The sequence below is a fragment of the Bufo bufo genome, chromosome 5, assembly GCF_905171765.1.
Source record: "Bufo bufo chromosome 5, aBufBuf1.1, whole genome shotgun sequence".
Taxonomy (NCBI): domain Eukaryota; kingdom Metazoa; phylum Chordata; class Amphibia; order Anura; family Bufonidae; genus Bufo; species Bufo bufo.
The window spans coordinates 552,922,050-552,945,642 of record NC_053393.1 but is presented as its reverse complement, the minus strand read 5'-3'; the positions used below and the strand labels follow the sequence as shown (position 1 = coordinate 552,945,642).

Sequence of the window (23,593 nt, the reverse complement as noted above, 5' to 3'; positions counted from 1 at the left end):
AGGTGACACGCAGCTCATGACAAAAGTAAAACACCCAGGATTGCACCATCATCCTGGAATATAAAGAAAGGAAGGGGGTAAGGAGAGAACATTTCCTCTAAGACAGGCCAAGATGAGGAGCTGGTGGCTGTCTCTGCTGCTCGTCTCTGCTGTCACTTTACACGGCTGTCTCTCTGACACTGCAGAGCCTGAGGTCCAAGATGGAAGATCTATAGGAGACATCATTGACCTCTACAACCAGAGGGAGGGGGTCACATACTTATATAAATCCCTGGACCAGCTGCCCCCTGTTCCAATGGAGGTAAGGCATATGGCAAGGGGGTGCTCCAAAATTCATTTGATGTAAAGCTGGCAATTTTATTCAGATAATTGCATATAAAGGTCCTATAAGCTCCATTCACAGCAACACTTCTGCTGGTTGCTACTGGCAAGACCTGCTCTGGATGTGGAACTATCCTCCGAGCTCTCACAGTGCACTGCTGTATGATAAGAGGAACTGTGGATGCAGCTTTGGATGTGATTGGAGAATAAATCAGCATCAGGATCAGTAGACACTGGAAAACAGTGAAATTGTAAATTCTTGAGGCTTCACTGTCTACTTCACCAAACAAAATACTATATCACAAAAGAGGCAGAAAATGTATGTTTTCATCCATCTATTTTTACAGGAAGATGAAAATCCGAACAGAAGAGGCTTTATTATTAAAGAGACGGTGTGCCTCAAAACCGAGAATCCTGATTTATCGCAGTGTGATTTCAAGCACGACGGAGTGAGTAATTTACATAAACATTGCAAAAAATCTGAACTGAGTCCTAAATCTGTTATTTTAAGACTACTTCATGCAAAAGAAAATCTCTACAAGTGGTGATACTGAGATGTCAAAAACATAATTCTGCCTAAGGTATAAAATACTACTACTATAATACTGCCTCCCATGTATAAAAATATAACTACTATAATACTGCCTCCTATGTACAAGAATATATCTACTATAATACTGCCTCCTATGTACAAGAATATAACTACTATAATACTGCTCCTATGTACAAGAATATAACTACTATAATACTGCTCCTATGTATAAGAATATAACTACTATAATACTGCTCCTATGTACAGGAATATAACTACTATAATACTGCCTCCTATGTACAAGAATATAACTACTATAATACTGCTCCTATGTACAAGAATATAACTACTATAATACTGCTCCTATGTACAAGAATATAACTGCTATAATACTGCTTTTATGTACAAGAATATATCTACTATAATACTGCTCCTATGTACAAGAATATAACTGCTATAATACTGCTCCAATGTACAAAAAATAACTACTATAATACTGCTCCTATGTACAGGAATATAACTACTATAATACTGCCCCCTATGTACAAGAATATAACTACTATAATACTGCCCCCTATGTACAAGAATATAACTACTATAATACTGCTCCTATGTACAAGAATATAACTACTATAATACTGCTCCTATGTACAAGAATATAACTACTATAATACTGCCTCCTGTGTACAAGAATATAACTACTATAATACTGCCTCCTGTGTACAAGAATATAACTACTATAATACTGCCTCCTGTGTACAAGAATATAACTACTATAATACTGCTCCTATGTACAAGAATATAACTACTATAATACTGCTCCTATGTACAAGAATATAACTACTATAATACTGCTCCTATGTACAAGAATATAACTACTATAATACTGCTCCTATGTACAAGAATATAACTACTATAATACTGCTCCTATGTACAAGAATATAACTGCTATAATACTGCTTTTATGTACAAGAATATATCTACTATAATACTGCTCCTATGTACAAGAATATAACTGCTATAATACTGCTCCAATGTACAAAAAATAACTACTATAATACTGCTCCTATGTACAGGAATATAACTACTATAATACTGCCCCCTATGTACAAGAATATAACTACTATAATACTGCCCCCTATGTACAAGAATATAACTACTATAATACTGCTCCTATGTACAAGAATATAACTACTATAATACTGCTCCTATGTTCAAGAATATAACTACTATAATACTGCCTCCTGTGTACAAGAATATAACTACTATAATACTGCCTCCTGTGTACAAGAATATAACTACTATAATACTGCCTCCTGTGTACAAGAATATAACTACTATAATACTGCTCCTATGTACAAGAATATAACTACTATAATACTGCTCCTATGTACAAGAATATAACTACTATAATACTTCTCCTATGTACAAGAATATAACTACTATAATACTGCCTCCTATGTACAAGAATATAACTACTATAATACTGCCTCCTATGTACAAGAATATAACTACTATAATACTGCTCCTATGTACAAGAATATAACTACTATAATACTGCTCCTATGTATAAGAATATAACTACTATAATACTGCCTCCTATGTACAAGAATATAACTACTATAATACTGCTCCTATGTACAGGAATATAACTACTATAATACTACTTCCTATGTACAAGGATATAACTACATATATCAGAATCAGTAATGAATACTGGGGCAGTGATCGTTCCATATATTAGTGACTGTACATGTATATAATCTGCTGTATACACTTACTGTATTTCATGCTTTTCTTTTTATCTCACATGTGGTATATAGTTGTGATGATTAGTGATTCTTCCCTGTAGATGATGACCCTTATGTTTGTGTCCTGCAGGATGTAAAGATCTGTTCTCTGGATTTGGGTGATGAGGATCCTGAGGATATAATGTGCATCAGTCTGAACAAGGTAGGACACTGTACAGATAGCACCGCCCGTCCTGTAATATTATCCTGGCTACTGAGAAGTCCCCCGCATCTTTTCTTGTGGATTCAGATCCCCATAAAGGGGGTTGTCTCAGCGCAAACATTGGTGGCATAATACCAAGTAGCGATGAGCGGCAGGGGCAATATTCAAATTCATGATATTTAACGAATATTTGGGCGAATATTCGCCATATATTTGCGAATTCGAGAATTCGTTATATCCAGTTATTATTTTCTTGATTGCGGAAATTGGCAATTAAATAATTTGCAATAAAAATTTGCATTACGAAAATTTGCAATATGAAAATACGCAATTAATACTACTCCTGAAGTCAAAGATATTGCAGCCTTCTCATTGGCCCACAAGCAAGAAGCAGGAAGGGATAATGTGTACTGATTAAAAAAAAATCTTGAATGTTCAAAATTAGGAATATACACTCACCTAAAGAATTATTAGTGCCCCCATACTAATACGGTGTTGGACCCCCTTTTGCCTTCAGAACTGCCTTAATTCTACGTGGCATTGATTCAACAAGGTGCTGATAGCATTCTTTAGAAATGTTGGCCCATATTGATAGGATAGCATCTTGCAGTTGATGGAGATTTGAGGGATGCACATCCAGGGCACGAAGCTCCCGTTCCACCACATCCGAAAGATGCTCTATTGGGTTGAGATCTGGTGACTGTGGGGCCATTTTAGTACAGTGAACTCATTGTCATGTTCAAGAAACCAATGTGAAATGATTGGAGCTTTGTGACATGGTGCATTATCCTGCTGGAAGTAGCCATCAGAGGATGGATACATGTTCTCATTCTGTTTACGCCAAATTCGGACTCTACCATTTGAATGTCTCAACAGAAATTGAGACTCATCAGACCAGGCAACATTTTTCCAGTCTTCAACAGTCCAATTTTGGTGAGCTCGTGCAAATTGTAGCCTCTTTTTCCTATTTGTAGTGGAGATGAGTGGTACCCGGTGGGGTCTTCTGCTGTTGTAGCCCATCCGCCTCAAGGTTGTGCGTGTTGTGGCTTCACAAATGCTTTGCTGCATACCTCGGTTGTAACGAGTGGTTATTTCAGCCAACGTTGCTCTTCTATCAGCTTGAATCAGTCGGCCCATTCTCCTCTGACCTCTAGCATCCACAAGGCATTTTCGCCCACAGGACTGCCGCATACTGGATGTTTTTCCCTTTTCACACCATTCTTTGTAAACCCTAGAAATGGTTGTGCGTGAAAATCCCAGTAACTGAGCAGATTGTGAAATACTCAGACCGGCCCGTCTGGCACCAACAACCATGCCATGCTCAAAATTGCTTAAATCACCTTTCTTTCCCATTCTGACATTCAGTTTGGAGTTCAGGAGATTGTCTTGACCAGGAGCACCCCCCTAAATGCATTGAAGCAACTGCCATATGATTGGTTGACTAGAGAATTGCATTAATGAGAAATAGAACAGGTGTTTCTAATAATTCTTTAGGTGAGTGTATATCACTATATTCTAAATATTCGCAAATTCTCGAAGTGCCGATATTCGAGATAAAAATTTGCAATTCGAATAATCGTGATCACCACTATTACTAAGATCCTCCACCAATATCAGATAGATGTATATCCACCTCTGGGTCCCGCACCTATCTCTAGAACTGAGCTTTCATAGTGGGCAAGAGCGCACTGCGCGTACCATATGCACCCGCCTTCTGTTCACTCAAGGGAGTGCTTAAAATAGTAGAGCAATGGCACTCTCCTTCACTTTGGGCACTCTGTTCTAGAGATACTATAGGTTGGGCAGGGGTGCACCACCAAAGAGGCCAGGTGAGGCGATTGCCTCAGGCGGCAAGACCTAGAGACAAGTGGGGGCTGTAGGAATATCTCTCTATATTCAACTGTATCACAGTATGTCTTTAATAGTCCGGCTGGAAGGGTTGGGCGCGATTTCATTCTTCGCCTCAGGCAGCACAAAGGCTAGATGCACCCCTTGGTTTGGGTCTCAAAGGTGGGACCCGCACCTATCTTACATTGGTGGCATATGCGATCAATATGCCACTAATGTTTGAACTGAGACAACCCCTTTAAAAAGACACTTTCATCAGAATGGGGTATGTTTTCAAGTATCACTCATAAAATACTTTTTATTTTTTGGAGAATTTTTGGCTGTATTCTTTTAATTTTTTTTACATTTTGGCAGTACTATACCTTTGACAGACCTCTCTGTGTAGTAATTATTGGCAATTTTCTACTGCAATGAGGAGAGCCTGTTATCTGAAGGGTAATCCTCATGAAAATAGTTGGAATTGGGGGGACAGTATGACAGCTCTAGTTTTCTCTTGATAGGCCTAGATGAAGATGTCCACAGAAGGGCATTGTATGGAGTAATATAATGTATGATGCTGTAATAGAGTCACTTATCCCCTTCCCTCTGGTCACAGTGATGGCCTCACTGACAGAGTTATGTTAAACCGTCTACCGTGCTAAAAGTCCAAATAAACCACTTCCCATCTGGGCCATTTGCCCCCTTCATGACCAGGCCTAATTTTGCAAATCTGACATATCTCACTTTATGTGGTAATAACTTTGGAACGCCTTTACTTATCCAAGTCATTCAGAGATTCTTTTCTCGTGACACATTGTACTTCATGATAGTCATAAATTTGAGTCAATATATTTCACCTTTATTTATGAAAAAATCCCAAATTTACCAAAAATTTTGAAAAATTAGCAATTTGCTAAATTTCTATTTCTCTGCTTTTAAAACAGAAAGTGATACCTCATAAAATATGTATTACTTAACATTCCCCATATGTCTACGTTAGAAGGTTTAGAAGTTTAGAAGCAATTCTTAAAATTTTTAAGAAAATTGCCAAAACCCACTTTTTAAGGACCAGTTCTGGTCTGAAGTCACTTTACAAACTTTGTTAACCCTTTAGGCGTTCCACAAGAATTAAAGGAAAATGGAGATCAAATTTTTAAATTTCACTTTTTTGGCAGATTTTCCATTTTAATCCAATTTTTTCTTTAACACATCGATGGTTAACAGCCAAACAAAACTCAATATTTATTACCCAGATTCTGCGGTTTACAGAAGCACCCCACATGTGGTTATAAACTGCTGTATGGGCACACGGCAGGGCGCAGAAGAAAAGGAACTCCACATGGTTTTTAGATGCCATGTCCCATTTGAAGCCCCCTGATGCACCCTTACAGTAGAAACTCCCAAGAAGTGACACCATTTTGGAAACTAGGGGATAAGGTGCCAGTTTTATTGGTACTATTTTTGGGTACATATGATTTTTTTGATCATTCATTATAACACTTTATGGGGCAAGGTGACCAAAAAATTGGTTGTTTTAGCACAGTTTTTATTTATTTATTTTTACAGCATTCACCTGAGGGGTTCGGTCAAGTGAAATTTTTATAGAGCAGATTGTTATGGACGTGGCGATACCTAATATGTATACTTTTTCTTATTTATTTAAGTTTTACACAATAATAGCATTTTTGAAACAAAAAAATTATGTTTTAATGTGTCCATGTTCTGACACATTTACATAGAATATTCACATTTAGGCCTCATGCACGCAGCCGTGTTCCCGCGGCCGAGAGCGGTCCGTGGTGACACGTCCTGGATTCCTGTTGAGAGCAGGAGCGCACGACGTCATTGGTTGCTATGACGCCGTGCGCTTCATGCCGCCGCTGCACTACAGTAATACACTATATGAGTGTATTAATGTAGTGCAGAGGTGGCATGAAGCGCATGGCGTCATAGCAACCAATGACGTCGTGCGCTCCTGCTCTCAACAGGAATCCAGGCCTTGTTACCATGGACCACTCTCGGCCGCGGAACACGGCTGTGTGCATAAGGCCTTATCCTGTTAATATGTGATATGACACTTTTGATGGACATGTGCAACGTGCCGCTCCCAAGGGCCCTATCGCGTCCCAGGTTTAGTGAAATGCCAAGTGGTATAGTGTGGCCTATATGTGTCACGGTGCTCCTACCTGGATACAGTGGGACCCCAGGCTTAGGCTTCAAAGCAAATAAAGGGGAATGGTTGAGTTACGGGATGAAGAATAACTTGAGTCCAGACCTTGGTAAACTTTAACAGGAGCTTTACTTGGTTAAATTTGATTCCAGACACTATTCAGGCTTTTCTAACATTCAGACTTCCCCATGGTTCCAGCAGGCTTTGGCATAAATTGGCAGGCTAACTTGATAACTCTGCTTTCTCTCTTTCTCTGCAGGGCTGATAGGCTTGCTTAATAACTCTCCTTTCTTTCTCTCTGCTGTGCTAAACTCTGCTTAGGTCTGGTTACTGGACTTTTGGTTGGTTCTGGTATCCTTGGATTGGGATGCCTTTGGCTGTTATTCTCCTCCTGACACACAGTGAAATAAATTAGCATGGAGTCCGGGTGCTCTACAAGCTACTTCCCTTTGGTGGCTCCTGCTCCAGCCGCAGAACAATTTCCTTTGGCTGCTATATTTTCTGGCAACCGAAGAACACTTTCCTCTGGTTGCTATATCTTCCATTCATCAGATTTCGTAGCAAGCATAGCCTAACCTGCACTGGCTGTTATAGGCACGTCTGGCTGTGACTGTGCCCAGGCTTACACTTCCCTGTGTAGACTAGAACCGGAATAAACTGGAACTGCTGCCCCTCCCTTCTGGTAGGAAGCAGGACTGACCCACTTCTGCCGAAAGGGGAAGCAATGTAATTTTGAGTTTGATTCTAAGTTTCTTTCTCTCTCTCTCTCTCTGCCATATACGCTGCCACCTGCTGGTGAACCAGGCACATTAAATGTAATAACAGTTGTATAACAATAATATAAATGCACAATGTAAAGGACCTGGAAAAAAATACACAGGATGGCATTTATGTTAGCCCATTAGAGACAGTAGCTTATTAGAGACAGAGGCTTATGAGCTGAGGGGCGGTGTTCTTATGCTTTGGCAAACACTTTGTATAAAAAAAATAAAAAATAAAAATTCTGGCAATGATTTATTCATCCACATCAATTGATGCGAATGGAGAAATCGGGTTTGCCAGGGCATACGAGCTGAGTGGGTATGGATGTTGGGCGGAGCTCCTACTGTATGTCCTGGCAGATGCCTTTCCCCTCTTTTTTTTTTTTTTGCACATTTTTGGGCAGAGATTTTTTCATCCACATTGATCGATGCGAATGAAGAAATCTGTGCCGTTCATTCAGAGGCTGAACGGAAAAAAAAATCTCATTACCCGTATGCTCAATATAAGGAGAATAGCAGAAACTCCTAATGCTGGGCATACATGTAATGATTGTGGAGACCCTCAAATGCCAGGGCAGTACAAACACCCCACAAATGACCCCATTTTGGAAAGAAGACACCCCAAGGTATTCGCTGAGGGGCATATTGAGTCCATGAAAGATTGAACTTTTTGTCCCAAGTTAGCGGAAAGGGAGGGCCCCTAAAATGCCAGGGCAGTATAACTACCCCACAAGTGACCCCATTTTGGAAAGAAGACACCCCAAGGTATTCCATGAGGGGCATGGCGAGTTCATAGAAGATTGTTTTTTTTGGCACAAGTTAGCGGAAAATGTTTTTTTTTTTTTTTTTTTTACAAAGTCTCATATTCCACTAACTTGTGAAAATATATATTTTTTTACATGAACTTGCCATGCCCCTCACGAAATACCTTGGGGTGTCTTCTTTCCAAAATGGGGTCACTTGTGGGGTATTTATACTGCCCTGGCATTTTAGGGGCCCTAAAGCGTGAGAATCCAAATGCGTAAAAAATGCCCTGTGAAATCCTAAAGGTACTCATTGGAATTTGGGCCCCTTTGTGCACCTAGGCTGCAAAAAAGTGTCACACATGTAGTATCGCCGTACTCAGGAGAAGTAGGGCAATGTGTTTTGGGGTGTATTTTTACATATACCCATACTGTGTGAGAGAAATATCTCTGTAAATTGAAATTTTTGTACCATAATTTGTAAACACTATAACTTTTGCGCAAACAAATAAATATACACTTATTGTATTTTTTTTTATCAAAGACATGTAGCACAATAAATTCTGACAAACTTATATAGAAATGTAATTATATTTGAACAATTTAAACAGAGAAAGTTAAAAATACACTTTTTTTGAGAAAATTGCGGTCTATTTTGATTAATATCAGAAAAACGAAAAATCTCAGCAGCAATAAAATACCACCAAAAGAAAGCTGTATTTGTGAGAAGTTGCCAAGTTGCATGACCGAGCAATAAACCATTAAAGTTGTGAAGTGCCGATTTGAAAAAAAAGGGCCTGGTCACTAGGGGGGTATAAACCTGTGGTCTTAAAGTGGTTAAGATTAATGAATCTGTTTTACGTTATGTATGATGTGTCTCATGCTTGTTCTGTTCTCTTCCAGGAGGTCCGTGTGAAGCGGTCCAACAGAAGGAAACCATGCAGGGGAAGGTCTTGCAGCCCGTGGCTAAGAGGAGGTTATACTCTTATCGGCAGACCCGCTAAAAACCAAAACAGACCTACCTTCATAACGGTGTGAAGATCTGCAGTCAACGATGGAACGAGATCTGAGATTGTGGCTTATGACAAGCACATTACTGTTATAAAGCTTTACTAGTTATTATTATCAGGTGCGAGGTGGCACATTGCGAATCCCTCCTTACTTCTCCTGACCTCTCCCATCTTCACTCTGGTCTGTGGAGGAGAGATTTCAGGAGTTTCAGCTTGCTATGAGATCAGCCATGTTCTGTCTGTGGAACGTTCTGAATGGATACAATGTTACAAATAAACGTAGCAACAAATAACACTGTGTGGTTACTTCCTGGCAAATCATGGTGAGGATGATGAATGAAGAGGGGAATAATTACGATGGTAAATATAAGGCGTGATGATAAGGAAGATGATGATAAGGAAGATGATGATATGGTGGATGATGCTGAGGAGGAGGAGGAATGAGATTAATGGAAGAAAGGATGATGGTAATTGTGTTAGAGGAGAGTGAGGATGATGATAGTAATCAGGATGATTAGGAGAGGGAATTATGCTGATGATGATAACTACAGATGAGCGAAGTCTTAAAAACATTTGATTTACATTCTTTGCCGAATTTGATCCAAATTTATTGTGATGAAGCGCTATTTCCTGGCTGCAGAGCCTGTATCGTGGTGTGGAACACTGTGCCTTGCAGAAACATGTATAGCGAGTCCTTTCTGGTAGTCAAACAGTTACTGTGCGTCAGTATGACATGCAGATGACAGGCGTCACTCTTAGAATCACTTCACACTTCACTTATTTGGGCAGTTATGGGACAAAAACTGACCAAATAACTAAAGTGTGAACTCAGTCTTACAGGTCAATGTTAGCGTCAAGTATAAAGAACCCAAGATCCTGCTATAGAGTGAAAGAGCGCACTCCTTTTACACCGTCGTCAGCTGATTCCTCACAGATTTCTACAGAACCTGTTCTGTTACACGCTGAGACAAGAATCCTGTCTTTTTAGCATCTACCTTTACATGGTCAGCGTTTGGTCAGTAATCCATCAGTATTGCTAAGGCCAAAAAAACATAGTGGTCAGTCACAGAGGGGGGAGGGTGGAAACTGCATGAGGAATCAACATAGTGGCCCAGTCATAGAGTGGGGAGGTGGGGGGCAACAACAGTGGCAGTAACAGCACAAGACAGTGGCAGTAGATGATGGCAGCAGAGGCAGCAGGTATGTGGCATCAGGCAGGTGGCACCATCAGAATAGTGGCTGAAGCAGGTGGCCAGAAGAAATGGGTGTGTTTTCACAATGTTTTGGTGTGGCACCCAGAATGATCCAGTCTGATGCATCAGGCACTGGTGTGTGGAAATCCTGGCTGATCTACGCCTAATTCATCTTCACAAAGATCAGTCTCTCAACATTTTGTGTTGAAAGGCGAGATCTCTTTGGGGTAACTATGCTCCTCGCCGCACTAAACACCCACTCTGATGCCACACTACTGGCCGGGCAGGAAAGCTTGTCCAGGGCAAACTCGGCCAGTTGCGACCACAAATCAAGTTTGGCTGCCCAGTAGATCATGGATGTGGGTGGCAGGGTGCAGTCCAAGTATGCCACCACCTGCTGGTTCAGGTTCTGCTCTATGTCTTGCTGCTGCTTCTGGGTGGTGTCTTCAGTAGGCGGGTGAAGAAAAGTGCTCATTAGAGACTCCAGTTGCTGTTTAAGTTGATGGAGCTGGTGCTGCTCCTGCCCCCCCCCCCCTCCAGCATTCATGGCAGTGGATCGTGAGCGCAGAGGGCCCCCCCCCCCCATCGGTCAGACATTCATGAGGATGGGCGATGGTGCACATACAGTACAGACCAAAAGTTTGGAAACACCTTCTCATTCAGAGTTTTCTTTATTTTCATGACTATGAAAATTGTAGATTCACACTGAAGGCATCAAAACTATGAATTAACACATGTGGAATTATATACATAAAAAACAAGTGTGAAACAACTGAAAATATGTCATATTCTAGGTTCTTCAAAGTAGCCACCTTTTGCTTTGATTACTGCTTTGCACACTCTTGGCATTCTCTTGATGAGCTTCAAGAGGTAGTCCCCTGAAATGGTTTTCACTTCACAGGTGTGCCCTGTCAGGTTTAATAAGTGGGATTTGTTGCCTTATAAATGGGGTTGGGACCATCAGTTGCGTTGAGGAGAAGTCAGGTGGATACACAGCTGATAGTCCTACTGAATAGACTGTTAGAATTTGTATTATGGCAAGAAAAAAGCAGCTAAGTAAAGAAAAACGAGTGGCCATCATTACTTTAAGAAATGAAGGTCAGTCAATCAGCCGAAAAATTGGGAAAACTTTGAAAGTAAGGGCTATTTGATCATGAAGGAGCGTGATGGGGTGCTGTGCCAGATGACCTGGCCTCCACAGTCACCGGACCTTGTATCAGACCGTTTCAGCAGACAAGGGGTTAAAATCCGTTTAGGCGATATGCCCCTTTCTGAGAGACAGGCACAGCTACTGCAGAACACCAAACTCCCGAACTGGATACAAAATAGCACTCCAAACTGGAACCTCACGAATAGCTGCTAGCAGACGAACAGGAATCAGCTTACACTCCTGGCAATCAGTCTCTAACAGCATACAGTGTATCCCCCCAATAACGAGACAAGGCTCCGTGTTGAGGGTCAAGCAGTGGTCTGACTGTACTTCAAGTACAGCCTCTTTTATTCATAAACCACAAACATAGTACTGCCCACAGGGGTTTGAAATACAACCAATCAGTAATTTACAACACATACAATGTAAGTACAGCAAACAATCGTTCACGCCCCCAGAGGACCAGAAGGGAGACTGCGACACAGATACAGATACAACATATCCCCACAATGCATCATGGTTTCCTCCTCTCTGTCCCGGAGACAACCGAGGAGCAATCCAATTATCTCTCAGGACAAAGGGAAATCGCCAATACACATGTGGATACAAGAGGACAGACATCACCATTTAAACACACAATGGGACAATGGCACAATAGAAACACACCCAGCATATTCCTCCCAAGCTGACAAGTTACACTTATTATAAATTGTTACAACTTTGTGAGTTTACATTGTCCATACATATAACTTACATCAATTTAAACAGTATAACTTGGGGACAAACCTATCCAAAATTCACTTGAATAGGTTCAGGGGTTTAAAAGTTAGTATGGGCCATAATCCTGAGGCAAGAGGCTTTTAAACAGGCCTCTCCAAAACCCAGTGGCGAGGTTGGTTTCGCCACAGACCTGAACCTAATCGAGATGGTGTGGGGTGAGCTGGACCGCAGAGTGAAGGCAAAAGGGCCAACAAGTGCTAAGCATCTCTGGGAACTCCTTCAAGACTGTTGGAAGACCATATCAGTGGACTACCTCTTGAAGCTCATCAAGAGAATGCCAACAGTGTGCAAAGCAGTAATCAAAGCAAAAGGTGGCTACTTTGAAGAACCTAGAATATGACATAATTTCAGTTGTTTCACACTTGTTTGTTATGTATATAATTCCACATGTGTTAATTCATAGTTTTGATGCCTTCATTGTCATGAAAATAAAGAAAACTCTTTGAATGAGAAGGTGTGTCCAAACTTTTGGTCTGTACTGTAGGTAGCAGCCAACTGACTACATAGGATGTCTCATTGAGTTTATCCTCCCTCTCAGCAGGTTACAAAAAGGCCCCCATTTTGGAGCAGTAGCGAGGGTCTAACATGGCCAGTAGTTATCCCAATTCGGCAGTCACTACGCAAGCAACTCAGCATGCATCTGGCCATTTTCTCAAGGGACTTGGAGGTAATCCCTGCCTCTATCTCCACTGCATACTGTGACAGTGTGTCGGGGTCATCCACCTGGTCCTCCTCATCACCCTCCACCTTCTCCTACCCCTCTCCTGTCACGTGTGCAGATAAACCACGCATTTCTGTGTACACTGCTTGTGTGTGAATGTGTTTCTCCACCAGTTCATCCCCCACAGGGCTCAGGACCCCCCTACAGGGTTTAGGAGGCTGTAAGGTGTATCTCCTGTCTCCTGGACAGCCGGATTTATCAGCATCTGCTTCAGGACGTGAAGGAGTGGAATGAAGTTGTTCATCCCGTAGTCCTGACTACGATGACTGACAAATAAAGTGGCCTCCTCAAAGGGCCTGAGCAAATGGCAGGCGTCACACATGAGCTGCCACTAGCTAACGTTGAAGTTATACAGGGGAGTGCTCCTGTCCACCTGCATTATCAAGAAATCGTTTATGGATGCCTTCCTCTGCTCATATAGTTAGTCCAATATGTGGAGGGTGGAATTTTAATGGGTAACGCTATTCTGCCCTTGCAGCTAAAGGAGGGTGTGTTTTGGATGGTAAAAGTGGCTGAAGTGCATGCACTTTACAACCAGATTAAAGACTTGCACCATGCAGGGTGCATGGGTCAGCGCTTCTTGACGCAGAGCTGACACAATGTTCTTCCTGTTGTCATGGTTCCAATTGGGGAGGAGAGAGACAGGATTCGATTTCTACTTGAAGGACGCAGAGCAGTTCCTCCCTGGTATGTCTCCGCTCGCCCAGGCAAACCAGGTGCAGAACAGTGTGACACCTCCGTGCCCTGCACATGTTGTATGCTGGAGGAGCACTCCGAATTGTGCCTGCAGTGGAGGATGAGGACAGGGTGGAGGATGAGAAGACAGAGGAGGAAATTGGCGCAGGAGTTCCATCACCTGGCCAAGTTGCTGGTTTGGCTGGGCAGGAACCACATTTACCCAGTGGGCCGTAAAGTATATATATTGTCCTTGACTATAGTTACAGCTCCACACGTCGGTGCTGCCTTGCACTTTAGAAGACACCGACAGCCTCAAGGACTGGCCCACCTTCTGGTCAACATACGTGTACAGGGCTGATACTGCCTTTTCGGAGAAACAATGACGGCTTGGAACTCTCCTCCTTGGCTCAGCACAAGCCATCAGTTCTCTGAAATGTGCAGAGTCAACCACATGAAAAGACAGGGACTGCAGTAACAGCAACTTGGCCAGGAGCACGTCCAGCTTCTGTGCCATTGGATGAGTGCACACACACTGTTGTCTATTTGCAATCCCCTCTTGGATCGATTGCTAACAAAATGACTGACGGGGAGGAGGAGGAGCAGGAGAATCAGGACCAGTATATGATGGGAAGGAAACACAGCTCCCTTCTGCTGAGGTGGTGGAGCCTTGACTACTCGAGAAGGGATGCGGGCCACTGCATCAGTCCGTACCACTACATTAGCACCACAGTTTTCCCAGGCCACTTTATGAAGACGTGGCACCCTGGCCATGCTTCACCTTCTTCCCACATATTTTCTACATGTCCATGCTGATGTCTTCCAGCAACTTGATGAAAAATTCCCACACCGCCAAGTATGGCATTTTCCCCCACCACTGCGTGCTGACTGCCTGCTACCGCTGCCTCTACGAACCACTGCATCACTAGTTGTTTCCGGAAAGACGGGATCCTGAGTAGCAGACGGTCTACCCCAGGCACGTTTGGCTCCAGACCTCACACTGCTGCCATCTTGCTAACTCACGGCCACGCTACTACCCTGCTGGTGATGATGATGAAGCCTTCTCTTCACCCGGCTCCAACGCAGCTACATCATCATCCACTACTGTCTACACGTCACTGATGTCACCCTTACCTGTCTCATGGCCGCGTCCCTGACCGCTCGCAACACCTGCTCCCACGCAACTCTGATCATTACTACTTGCCCGCCTACGGGAAGAACCAGCGGATCTCTCCTCTCCATCTTGGCTGAGCAGTAGCTGATGACTATCCTCTAGAATCTCATCCTCACAAAAAATCGGAGCCGTGCCGACAGCATACAATACTTCCAAGCAGAAGAAACTAAAAATGAAAGATGTTCAGGACAGGCGAGGGAACAGAGCTTGTCCCCTGGCCATGCCAACTAAGGGTGGTGTCTGATGTCACTTGAGATGATGTTAAAGACAGAGTCAACCATTCAAGGACAGCTGAGCTGGGTTGCTGGTCAAAACACGACCGCTGGCCTGTTTCTGCAACTGCTGCTACTTTCACCAGCTCCAAAAATATTTTGTCCACTGCCCGTTTCCTTAGAAGGTCCTGTCACCTGTCTGTCGGGAATACTGTACTGTAACAGTAACTGTGAGGGTAAAAGAGCAGTAGTGTCAGGCGGCAATTTTACCCCAGAAATAAGGATGAATGGATGTATTTATGTATAAAAGAACATGAACACCCCAAAAACAGTAGTATCAGGTTGCAATTTCACCCCAATTATGCAATCAATGATGATTGGAATTATTTATGTAAAATAACAATGTGAACCCCCCAAAATCCATATTACAGGCCGCAATTTCACCTTAAAATCAAGGTTTATCGGATTTACTAATATATAATAGAACGTGAACCCCCCAAACTCTGTACTATAAGGCAGCAATTTCACCCCAATAACAGAATCAAGGATTAATGGAATTAGTTATGTATAAAAGAAGGTGAACAACTTAAAATCTGTAGTATTAGATCACTTTTAACCCCAATTAGTGCAGCAAGGTGTAATAGAATAGCGATCCCTCATTCCCGGGCTTCTTACTTACTCTTTGTAACATGTGCAGCAGCCATTTTAGAAAAAATCGGATTCGTTATAACGAAGCGCGAGGAAATTCATTTTCCTGACGAATCTAAATTTTCCTGAAATTCGGATCGAATTCCACTTCGTCAACTTTGATTCGCTCAACACTAAGAATAACCTTTATGAGGAGAAGGAGAAAAAGGATAATGGTAAATGTGAGAGAGTTAACATATGAAGGGGTAATGTGTGATGAAGGGTGAAGATCGATTTCTGGATGATGATGGTGATGATGAGGATGTGGGGTAATGAATCTCAGAGAATTATGCTAATATTGGATAATTAATAATAAAGACAAGGCGTGACAGTTATAAAGATGATGGTTGTCGATGTCGATCATATAGATAGATGATGGGCATTAAACATCGATGGTGTTGATGAGGATGATGATGGTGAGTATTTGTGTTAATGATGTTGATGATAATAATTATAAGGAAAAGTGATTATTTTTGTTAATGGTTATGATGATGATGATAAGGATGGGGGTGATGATTGATGGTGATGATGAGGATGATGGTGGTTACTGGTTATGATGATAATTGATAAGGATGGGGTGATTATTGATGGTGATGATGATGATTATTTATGGTGATAATAATGATAAGGATGGCGGTGATGATTGATGGTGATGATAATGAAAAGGATGATGGTGGTTACTGGTGATGATGATGATTGATGATAAGGATGGGGTGATTATTGATGGTACTTTTGTGAGCCAAAACCAGGTGCGGGTGTCATCGGTGAACAAGTGCAGATCTTTTTCTTATACCTTATGTCTGTGGAGGCTTCAGTCCTGGTTTTGGCTCATAATCACTGATGGAAATCACTGACCAAACCACTGACGTGTGAACCTTGGCGTACATACAGGGGTCGCAGGGGTCGCAGTTGCGACCGGGCCCGGCACTCCAGGGGGCTTGACCTGTGGACCCCCCTGGACCCTGCAGTCAGTGTTCCCTCTAACTAAGCTGCGCAGGTAGGTGGCCCCGCTTAGCCATATCGCGCCGCTCAAGCTGCTGGCAAAATGCCAGCATCCAGCAGTCAGTGCAGTGAGTGTCAAAAACATCTCCGTCATGCGTCCTGCCCCGTCTGCCTGCTCCTCGCACTTTATGAATGAAGCAGGCAGGCGGGGCAGGAGGCGCATGACAGAGGGAGCTCAGGGAGAGATGTTAAGCTCAAGCTGCCTGCGCAGCAGCAGCGCTGAGTCTGCATGCCACACACTGGCAGCACAGCAGCAGCAGCAGGGCGGGGAGCAACGCTCTAGTTCGGCTGCCCCCTGGTGGACATTCCAACATTGCTGGAGAGCAGCCGCCCCCCTGCCGGCCATGTGAGGAGCGGGAGTGGTGAAGCAGGAGACTTGTGTAGCAGCAGTTGCGGTGCAGTTGGGGCTCGTCTTCCCGACTTGTGGACCCCCCGCAGTGCATGGCCAATGTGCCTGTCCCACTGCCCTGACAGCCGCTCACTCCGCAGCCGTTGCCCCGTGCTCTGAATCTCAGCAGAAGAAGAAGAAACCACTATCCCCAATGATACATTACTAGAAGGCACTCATGGAGGATATGTGGAGGGCACTGTTATGGGGATATCTGTGGAGGGCACTGTTATGGGGGATCTGTGGAAGGCACTGTTATGGGGATATCTGTGGAGGGCACTGTTATGGGGGATCTGTGGAGGGCACTGTTATGGGGGGGATCTGTGGAGGGCACTGTTATGGGGGGGATCTGTGGAGGGCACTGTTATTGGGATATCTGTGGAGGGCACTGTTATGGGGGGGATCTGTGGAGGGCACTGTTATGGGGGATCTGTGGAGGGCACTTATGGGGGATCTGTGGAGGGCACTTATGGGGGATATCTGTGGAGTCACACTGGAAAAGAACTGCTTGTGTTACACCCCAGAGTGGCATTTCCATTTCTGCACCTCGCTACTATCTCCTAATGTCATTATATATATTTATTTCCAGGTTCTTTATAATATGCATTTCATATTTTGCAACTGTTGAGTTTAAATGTAATGTGCCTGGTTCACCAGCAGATTTCAGCATAAATGGCAGAGCTAAAGGTACAGAGAATGGAGTTTTCCATTCCATTCTAACACCCCCTCTGTGGAGGAGTGGGCGAGTCCTACTTCCTGCAGGAAGGGAGGAGACTAGTTAGTGAGCGTTCAGTTCAGCTTACACCCTTCTAGGGGAAAGTCTAGCCTACCCCCTGCTAGAGGAAGGAAGCAAGTTTGATGTGCCCACGCCTAGCCCTGTCTAGGACAGCTAGAGCACCTTCAGCTCTGCTGGATGTGGAGGCCACAGCTAGAAGCCTCAGAAGCCAGGAGTAAAGTTTTCCCTGGACAAATCTAGAGTCGGACTAAAGAAAGAAGTTACAGCCTACAGCTAAAGCTAAGTTATACAGCCAGTCTGTCAGCACAGCAGAGCCAGAGAGCAACAGATGTAGCAGATAGCGTTAACTTGCTTCATTGCAACTGGCATCACAAAACTTTCTCTTAAAAGGCCCTAGGGGGAGGCGCCCGCTGCACTTAGTGTCATCAACCAAAAACTTGAATCCTGGTTGTCTCCTGAAGATCAGAACCATGGTCACATGGTCATTGCATTGGGATTTGATCATGATTTGGAAGCCAAAAGCAGGAGTGGGTTCAAAACACAGTAGACATGCAAATATTTCCATCACGTTATCTCTGGTTTGGACTCACTCCTGTTTTTGCCTTACCAATACTGATCAAATGCTGACCAAATACTGACGTTGTGAAGGCGGATGCTCAAACTACAGGACACGCTTTTTGGGGGTGGTTCTTCTGACGGATCAGAAAAATGTGGTCAGTTATTTCCATCACTTATTGTTGGGGGGGGGGGGGGGTCAAATTCAGGAGCTAACTAGGTAACAAGAATAGATCTGCACCTGTTCTGTGGGTTTCACCTGCACCTGCCTTTGGGCTGACACTGACTAAATAAGTGAAGTGTGAACCGAGCCTAATAGTGACGCACAGTCATTCTACAGCTAACAGAAGGGATTCAAACACATGTGTTTGCACTGCCGCAACATGGCTTAAAAGAACCATTTTTTCTAGACTCCTTTATTGGCGCTGCCTCCATGTCCTTATTTTAATCCAAGAGTCATTGGGACACCTGCAGGGGCATGCAGCGTATTTTTATTTTTTTGCTTTACTGAATGCTGCTGTATGCTTTTTTTTTCTTTAGCTAGGGGTTATCTAGGAATGTTGGTGGCCTGCACGATGATGCACACATCCATATATGTCACCTGCCTGTCATTCTGACGCACAGTAACTGTTTCTCTACCAGAAAGGACGAGCTATGCATGTTGCTGCAATGCACAGTGATGTACACCAGGATAGATTCTCCCTAAAGATTAACTGCAGGACGGGATAGACCTGATTTAACATGCTATGAGACATTTTAATTCAGATCAAAGCAAATTTGGGGGACAAATTTGGCAAAGCGACCGAATAAATTTTTAAAAACTTTGCTCATCTCTAATGATGATAACTATGATAAGCAGGGAGTGATTATTGATGGCAATGGTGATCATGATGGTGATGATAAGGATGATGGTGATTATTGATGGTGATGATGAGAATCATGGTAATTACTAGTGGTGATGAGGATGCTAATCCTTCTACAGCATGTTGCAGAGACGACATTTGCTCACCTTGTGCACATCTTTTATACTGTGCTCCAGTGCCCTCCATGCTCTCCATTTGTTGTCAAACTACAAATCTCCTGTCATAGTATGATGGGAGTTATAGTTTTTCCAGTTGGAGCCACAGATTAGAGGTTATCGTTGGACAGAAATCAATAATAATTTTTCTACTTCCATACACTGACCATATAGAAGTAGAAACCAGTTCAGAGCATATGAATCAGTATTGGTATACATCCCGTGACTCGCCAGTCATGTCTCCTCTGATTGGAGTCTTTCACTTCTTCCAGCTGGACATTGTTAACTGCTGGACGTAAAAAGAAATATAAATTGACCACTCACAAATCACACCGCAGCCGCCCACAGTCCCTGCCAGATCCACTTTATTTCTCAGGGAGCAAACAACGACCTTGCCAACTTGGCTTCTCTCTTTTCCAATGTCCCCCTCTTTTTATTCACCTTTCCTCGCCTGGGTTTATGTTTCAGATGCCGCCCTATGTGATCTGTGCAGTGTGTACTACAGGGAAAGTGCTGGATGATGGATGATAATAGTGGGGCACTGCATAGGTGCAGCCAGTTACTATAATAAAGCACACGGAGGGGCAGCATCCAGTCCGGGTTTTAACTCCTTCCAATCAATAAAACAAGGGCTCAGTGTTAAAGACTGCAGCAGGTATTGATGGGGAAGCTGCAGCCATGTCATCTGCTTCCCTTTTTTACTTCTCTATTACCCCATTACTGGAGTATTTCTCTGGAGTCTACATAAAGATATGTTGAGCAAAACATGATTCCGCAAGGTCTAAGACTCCGCAAACAACCCACAACCATATATTCGGACACTTTTGTTATGCAATGGCAAGCTATTTTATCCAATTGCTTGTTCTCTCCAGCTGATGGAACTCATTGTCTCACATGAAGAGGAAACTCTAACTAGTCTGAGAGAAGAGATGAAAGTGACACAAGAATCCATTGCTCCATATATCAACCTGGATGTGTTCAAAGATATGGACATTAAGCTCCAAGAAAATTTAAATAAAATGGAAGACACCCTTGTTGAAATCAAGCAGGATAAATTCAATTGTGAGCAACAAGATTATAAGAGCAATGCCGTGTACACCTGGTCTCATACTAGAGCACACACACCACGATCTATTATGAAAAGGATGTCTCATGGAAAAAAGACACGTACCCCAAGAGTGGTGTTCAGCTCGACAGAGCCCGATTCATCCGATTCGGCGGCCGAGACTCTGCGAACGGGTCCGGAGATTGACATGTCAGGTGCACACAGCGATATGTCAGATGGTCACGCGAGAGCTCCAAGGAGATCTTCAAAAAACGCAGAGCAGGGTGGAAACACGCCAAGCAACGCTCGCTATCCCTCACGCAAAAAAAAGTAGTGAGTAATTTTCAAGTTATAAATATCTCCTCAACTATACTCTCTCAAGATCAAATTAATGTCCTGTCCAAGGGGTTGTCTTTTGCTCCTAAGTGTCATTTTGACATATATAGAACCATCCTTGATGTAAATAAAATGGCTCGAAATTTTACCTTAAAGAGACATTTTGCTAACTCTCAGAATTCGGAAGAGACAATTAGGGTCCCTCAAGAATTACGCATGGACCCACACAACATTGTATCTTTTTCTTTCAATGAGTTATCCAATCTGTCTCTATTGATCCGAAACGCGTAGACAGGAACACACCGTTGTTTTTACTGCAACACCATTAATAAAGGCTTTCACTGAATAGAAGCCTGGAGGTCTGTATTCCACTTTTTCGCATGCAGATCTACTATGGTTTGGGAAGGCGCCAGAGTCCAGAGAAACACTGAGTGGACCACTAAAGACTGGAGAACAAAGCAACAACAGGCAAGAAAAGACTGTAAGGAGGGGTATCATAGTGGAGCACCACAGCTGGAAGGAGAGATGGTTGGGCCTGGATATTCTAAAGTCAGGCCTTCTACAAAAAGGAAGCCCAAGCAGCTACTATGGCGTTCAAGAGAAGGGGAAACATCTCAGAACATCCCGGCCTTCTACTTCTATGGACAGGACTCATTACAAGTAAAGCAAAGTGACAGCAAGAACTGGACTGGCTCTACACTAAGGATAGAATAGGGGGAGGGGAGGACAATTACTGTCATCTCCTCAACTTCCATAATGGTGGTATAAGCCGTGTACCGGGGTGGCCTCCCCAGGATACAGTGAAGTCACAGACCAGGAAAGCAGTGGGGTGTGCAGAATGACCAACCAGAAGATCTCACTCCCTATGCTAGTGCAATGAGCAGGACACTGGTATGGTGGCCAATAATGCAGTGGGTCAGGATATATGTATATAAGTCTATGATTTGTTTGTGACGCCAATTGCAGCTTGCGCAGGTACTGTTGCAGGACCCTTTAAGATGTTATAACTCACGTACCAGGTGAGGAATGCAGAGTGGGGATAGTGTCTCTGTGTAGTGTCAACGGTGTCTCCTACCTTGCTACGGCTGGACTCCTGGATCCTGCCTCACTTGCAATAAAATGAGTGTTGTTAGTAGGAGTAACTGAGGAAATTTGGTAGTAAGGAATGAGATCCAGACTGGTGATATAATCCAACTTGTCTTTACTGAATGGCAGCTTGAATCCATACGAGTTACAGCATGAGTCTTGGGTCCCAGCAGATATTGGCAATATGTGGCAGGAATCAATATATATTCTGCTTCTTATCATATGCCTAGTGAATCTGGCAGGTATCTTCTGCTCTGTCTGTCTTCTGCTTGGTATGGGCCTGACTAGCTGAGGAGGAATTTGGCTTCTCCTGGTCTCTGGATCTGTACTCACAGCTATGCTCACAGGGAATGGCTCTTCCTGGAGGACTGGAGGTGCTGCTTGCTTTCTTCCAGCTGAGGCTGATGGCTCAGTCTGGGAATGGAGATCTTGGGCCTCAGCCGAGGCTGGCTCCAGAGTTGGGATCCCTGTAACTGGGAGCTCCTACTAACAAAGCCTTTCCCCAGCAGGGGAAGCTGGAACACTAAACTAACTTCCTCTCCTTCTCAGAAGACAGGACATGGGACCAGCACACTTCTGCTCAAAGAGGGGAGACTAGACAGGAATGAACTATTCCAGTCTAGATATACTAAACTGGCCAAAGTCCTGCTAAACATATTGCTGCCACTTGCTGGTGTACATGGAGATTTACAGCAAAATACATAAAACAGGCCTATAAAATGCATATAATGGAAAATGCAATGTTAGATTACACCAGATGACAATATACATCCACCTAACATGATGTAGCGGGGAAGAAAGAGTTTGGTAACATACTCCGGGATGTTACACTAGGACCAGGGTTGTGTAAACATACCAGCTCTGCTTAAGAACAAATGAAGGACGTTCATACAGTATGTTGTGAAAAAATAATGTTAGAGGAATTGTTATTCATGCACTTGCCTTATGCTGTGTGTTCTGGACAAGAAGCTCGATAGTGAAATTAAGAAAAATCGTCAATGAAGTCACGTAAAAGGTGACACGCAGCTCATGACAAAAGTAAAACACCCAGGATTGCACCATCATCCTGGAATATAAAGAAAGGAAGGGGGTAAAGAGAGGACAGTTCCTCTAAGACAGGCCAAGATGAGGAGCTGGTGGCTGTCTCTGCTGCTCGTCTCTGCTGTCACATTACACGGCTGTCTCTCTGACACTGCAGAGCCTGAGGTCCAAGATGGAAGATCTATAGGAGACGTCATTGACCTCTACAACCAGAGGGAGGGGGTCACATACTTATATAAATCTCTGGACCAGCTGCCCCCTGTTCCAATGGAGGTAAGGCATATGACAAGGGGGTGCTCCAAAATTCATTTCATGTAAAGCTGGCAATTTAATTCAGATAATTACATATAAAGGTCCTAAAAGCTCCATTCCCAGCAACAACTCTGCTGGTGGATGTGGAACTATCCTCCGAGCTCTCACAGTGCACTGCTGTATGATAACAGAAACTGTGGATGAAGCTTTGGATGTGATTGGAGA

At 43.3% G+C, this 23,593-nt stretch overlaps 2 protein-coding genes across 3 annotated transcripts in view; both read left to right on the top strand.

Moving 5' to 3' along the window:
- Nucleotides 1-23,593, top strand: part of LOC121000825 (cathelicidin-related peptide Oh-Cath-like) — a 107,907-nt gene that overhangs the window by 63,944 nt on the left and 20,370 nt on the right. The window contains exon 1 of one of the 2 annotated variants that reach the window (XM_040431501.1): nt 23,157-23,389. The exons of the other annotated variant lie outside the window; for it this stretch is intronic. Within the exon in view, the coding sequence (XP_040287435.1) occupies nt 23,201-23,389 (189 nt within the window). The 5' untranslated portion in view covers nt 23,157-23,200. Of the gene's footprint in view, nt 1-23,156; nt 23,390-23,593 lie in introns of those variants that run through there. 2 annotated transcript variants of the gene reach the window in all.
- On the top strand, nt 90-9,610 carry LOC121000827 (cathelicidin-6-like). The gene is made up of 4 exons (XM_040431508.1): nt 90-301; nt 669-770; nt 2,735-2,806; nt 9,211-9,610. Exons 1-4 carry the CDS (start codon nt 113-115, stop codon nt 9,343-9,345), a joined length of 498 nt encoding a protein of 165 aa, XP_040287442.1. The 5' UTR covers nt 90-112; the 3' UTR covers nt 9,346-9,610.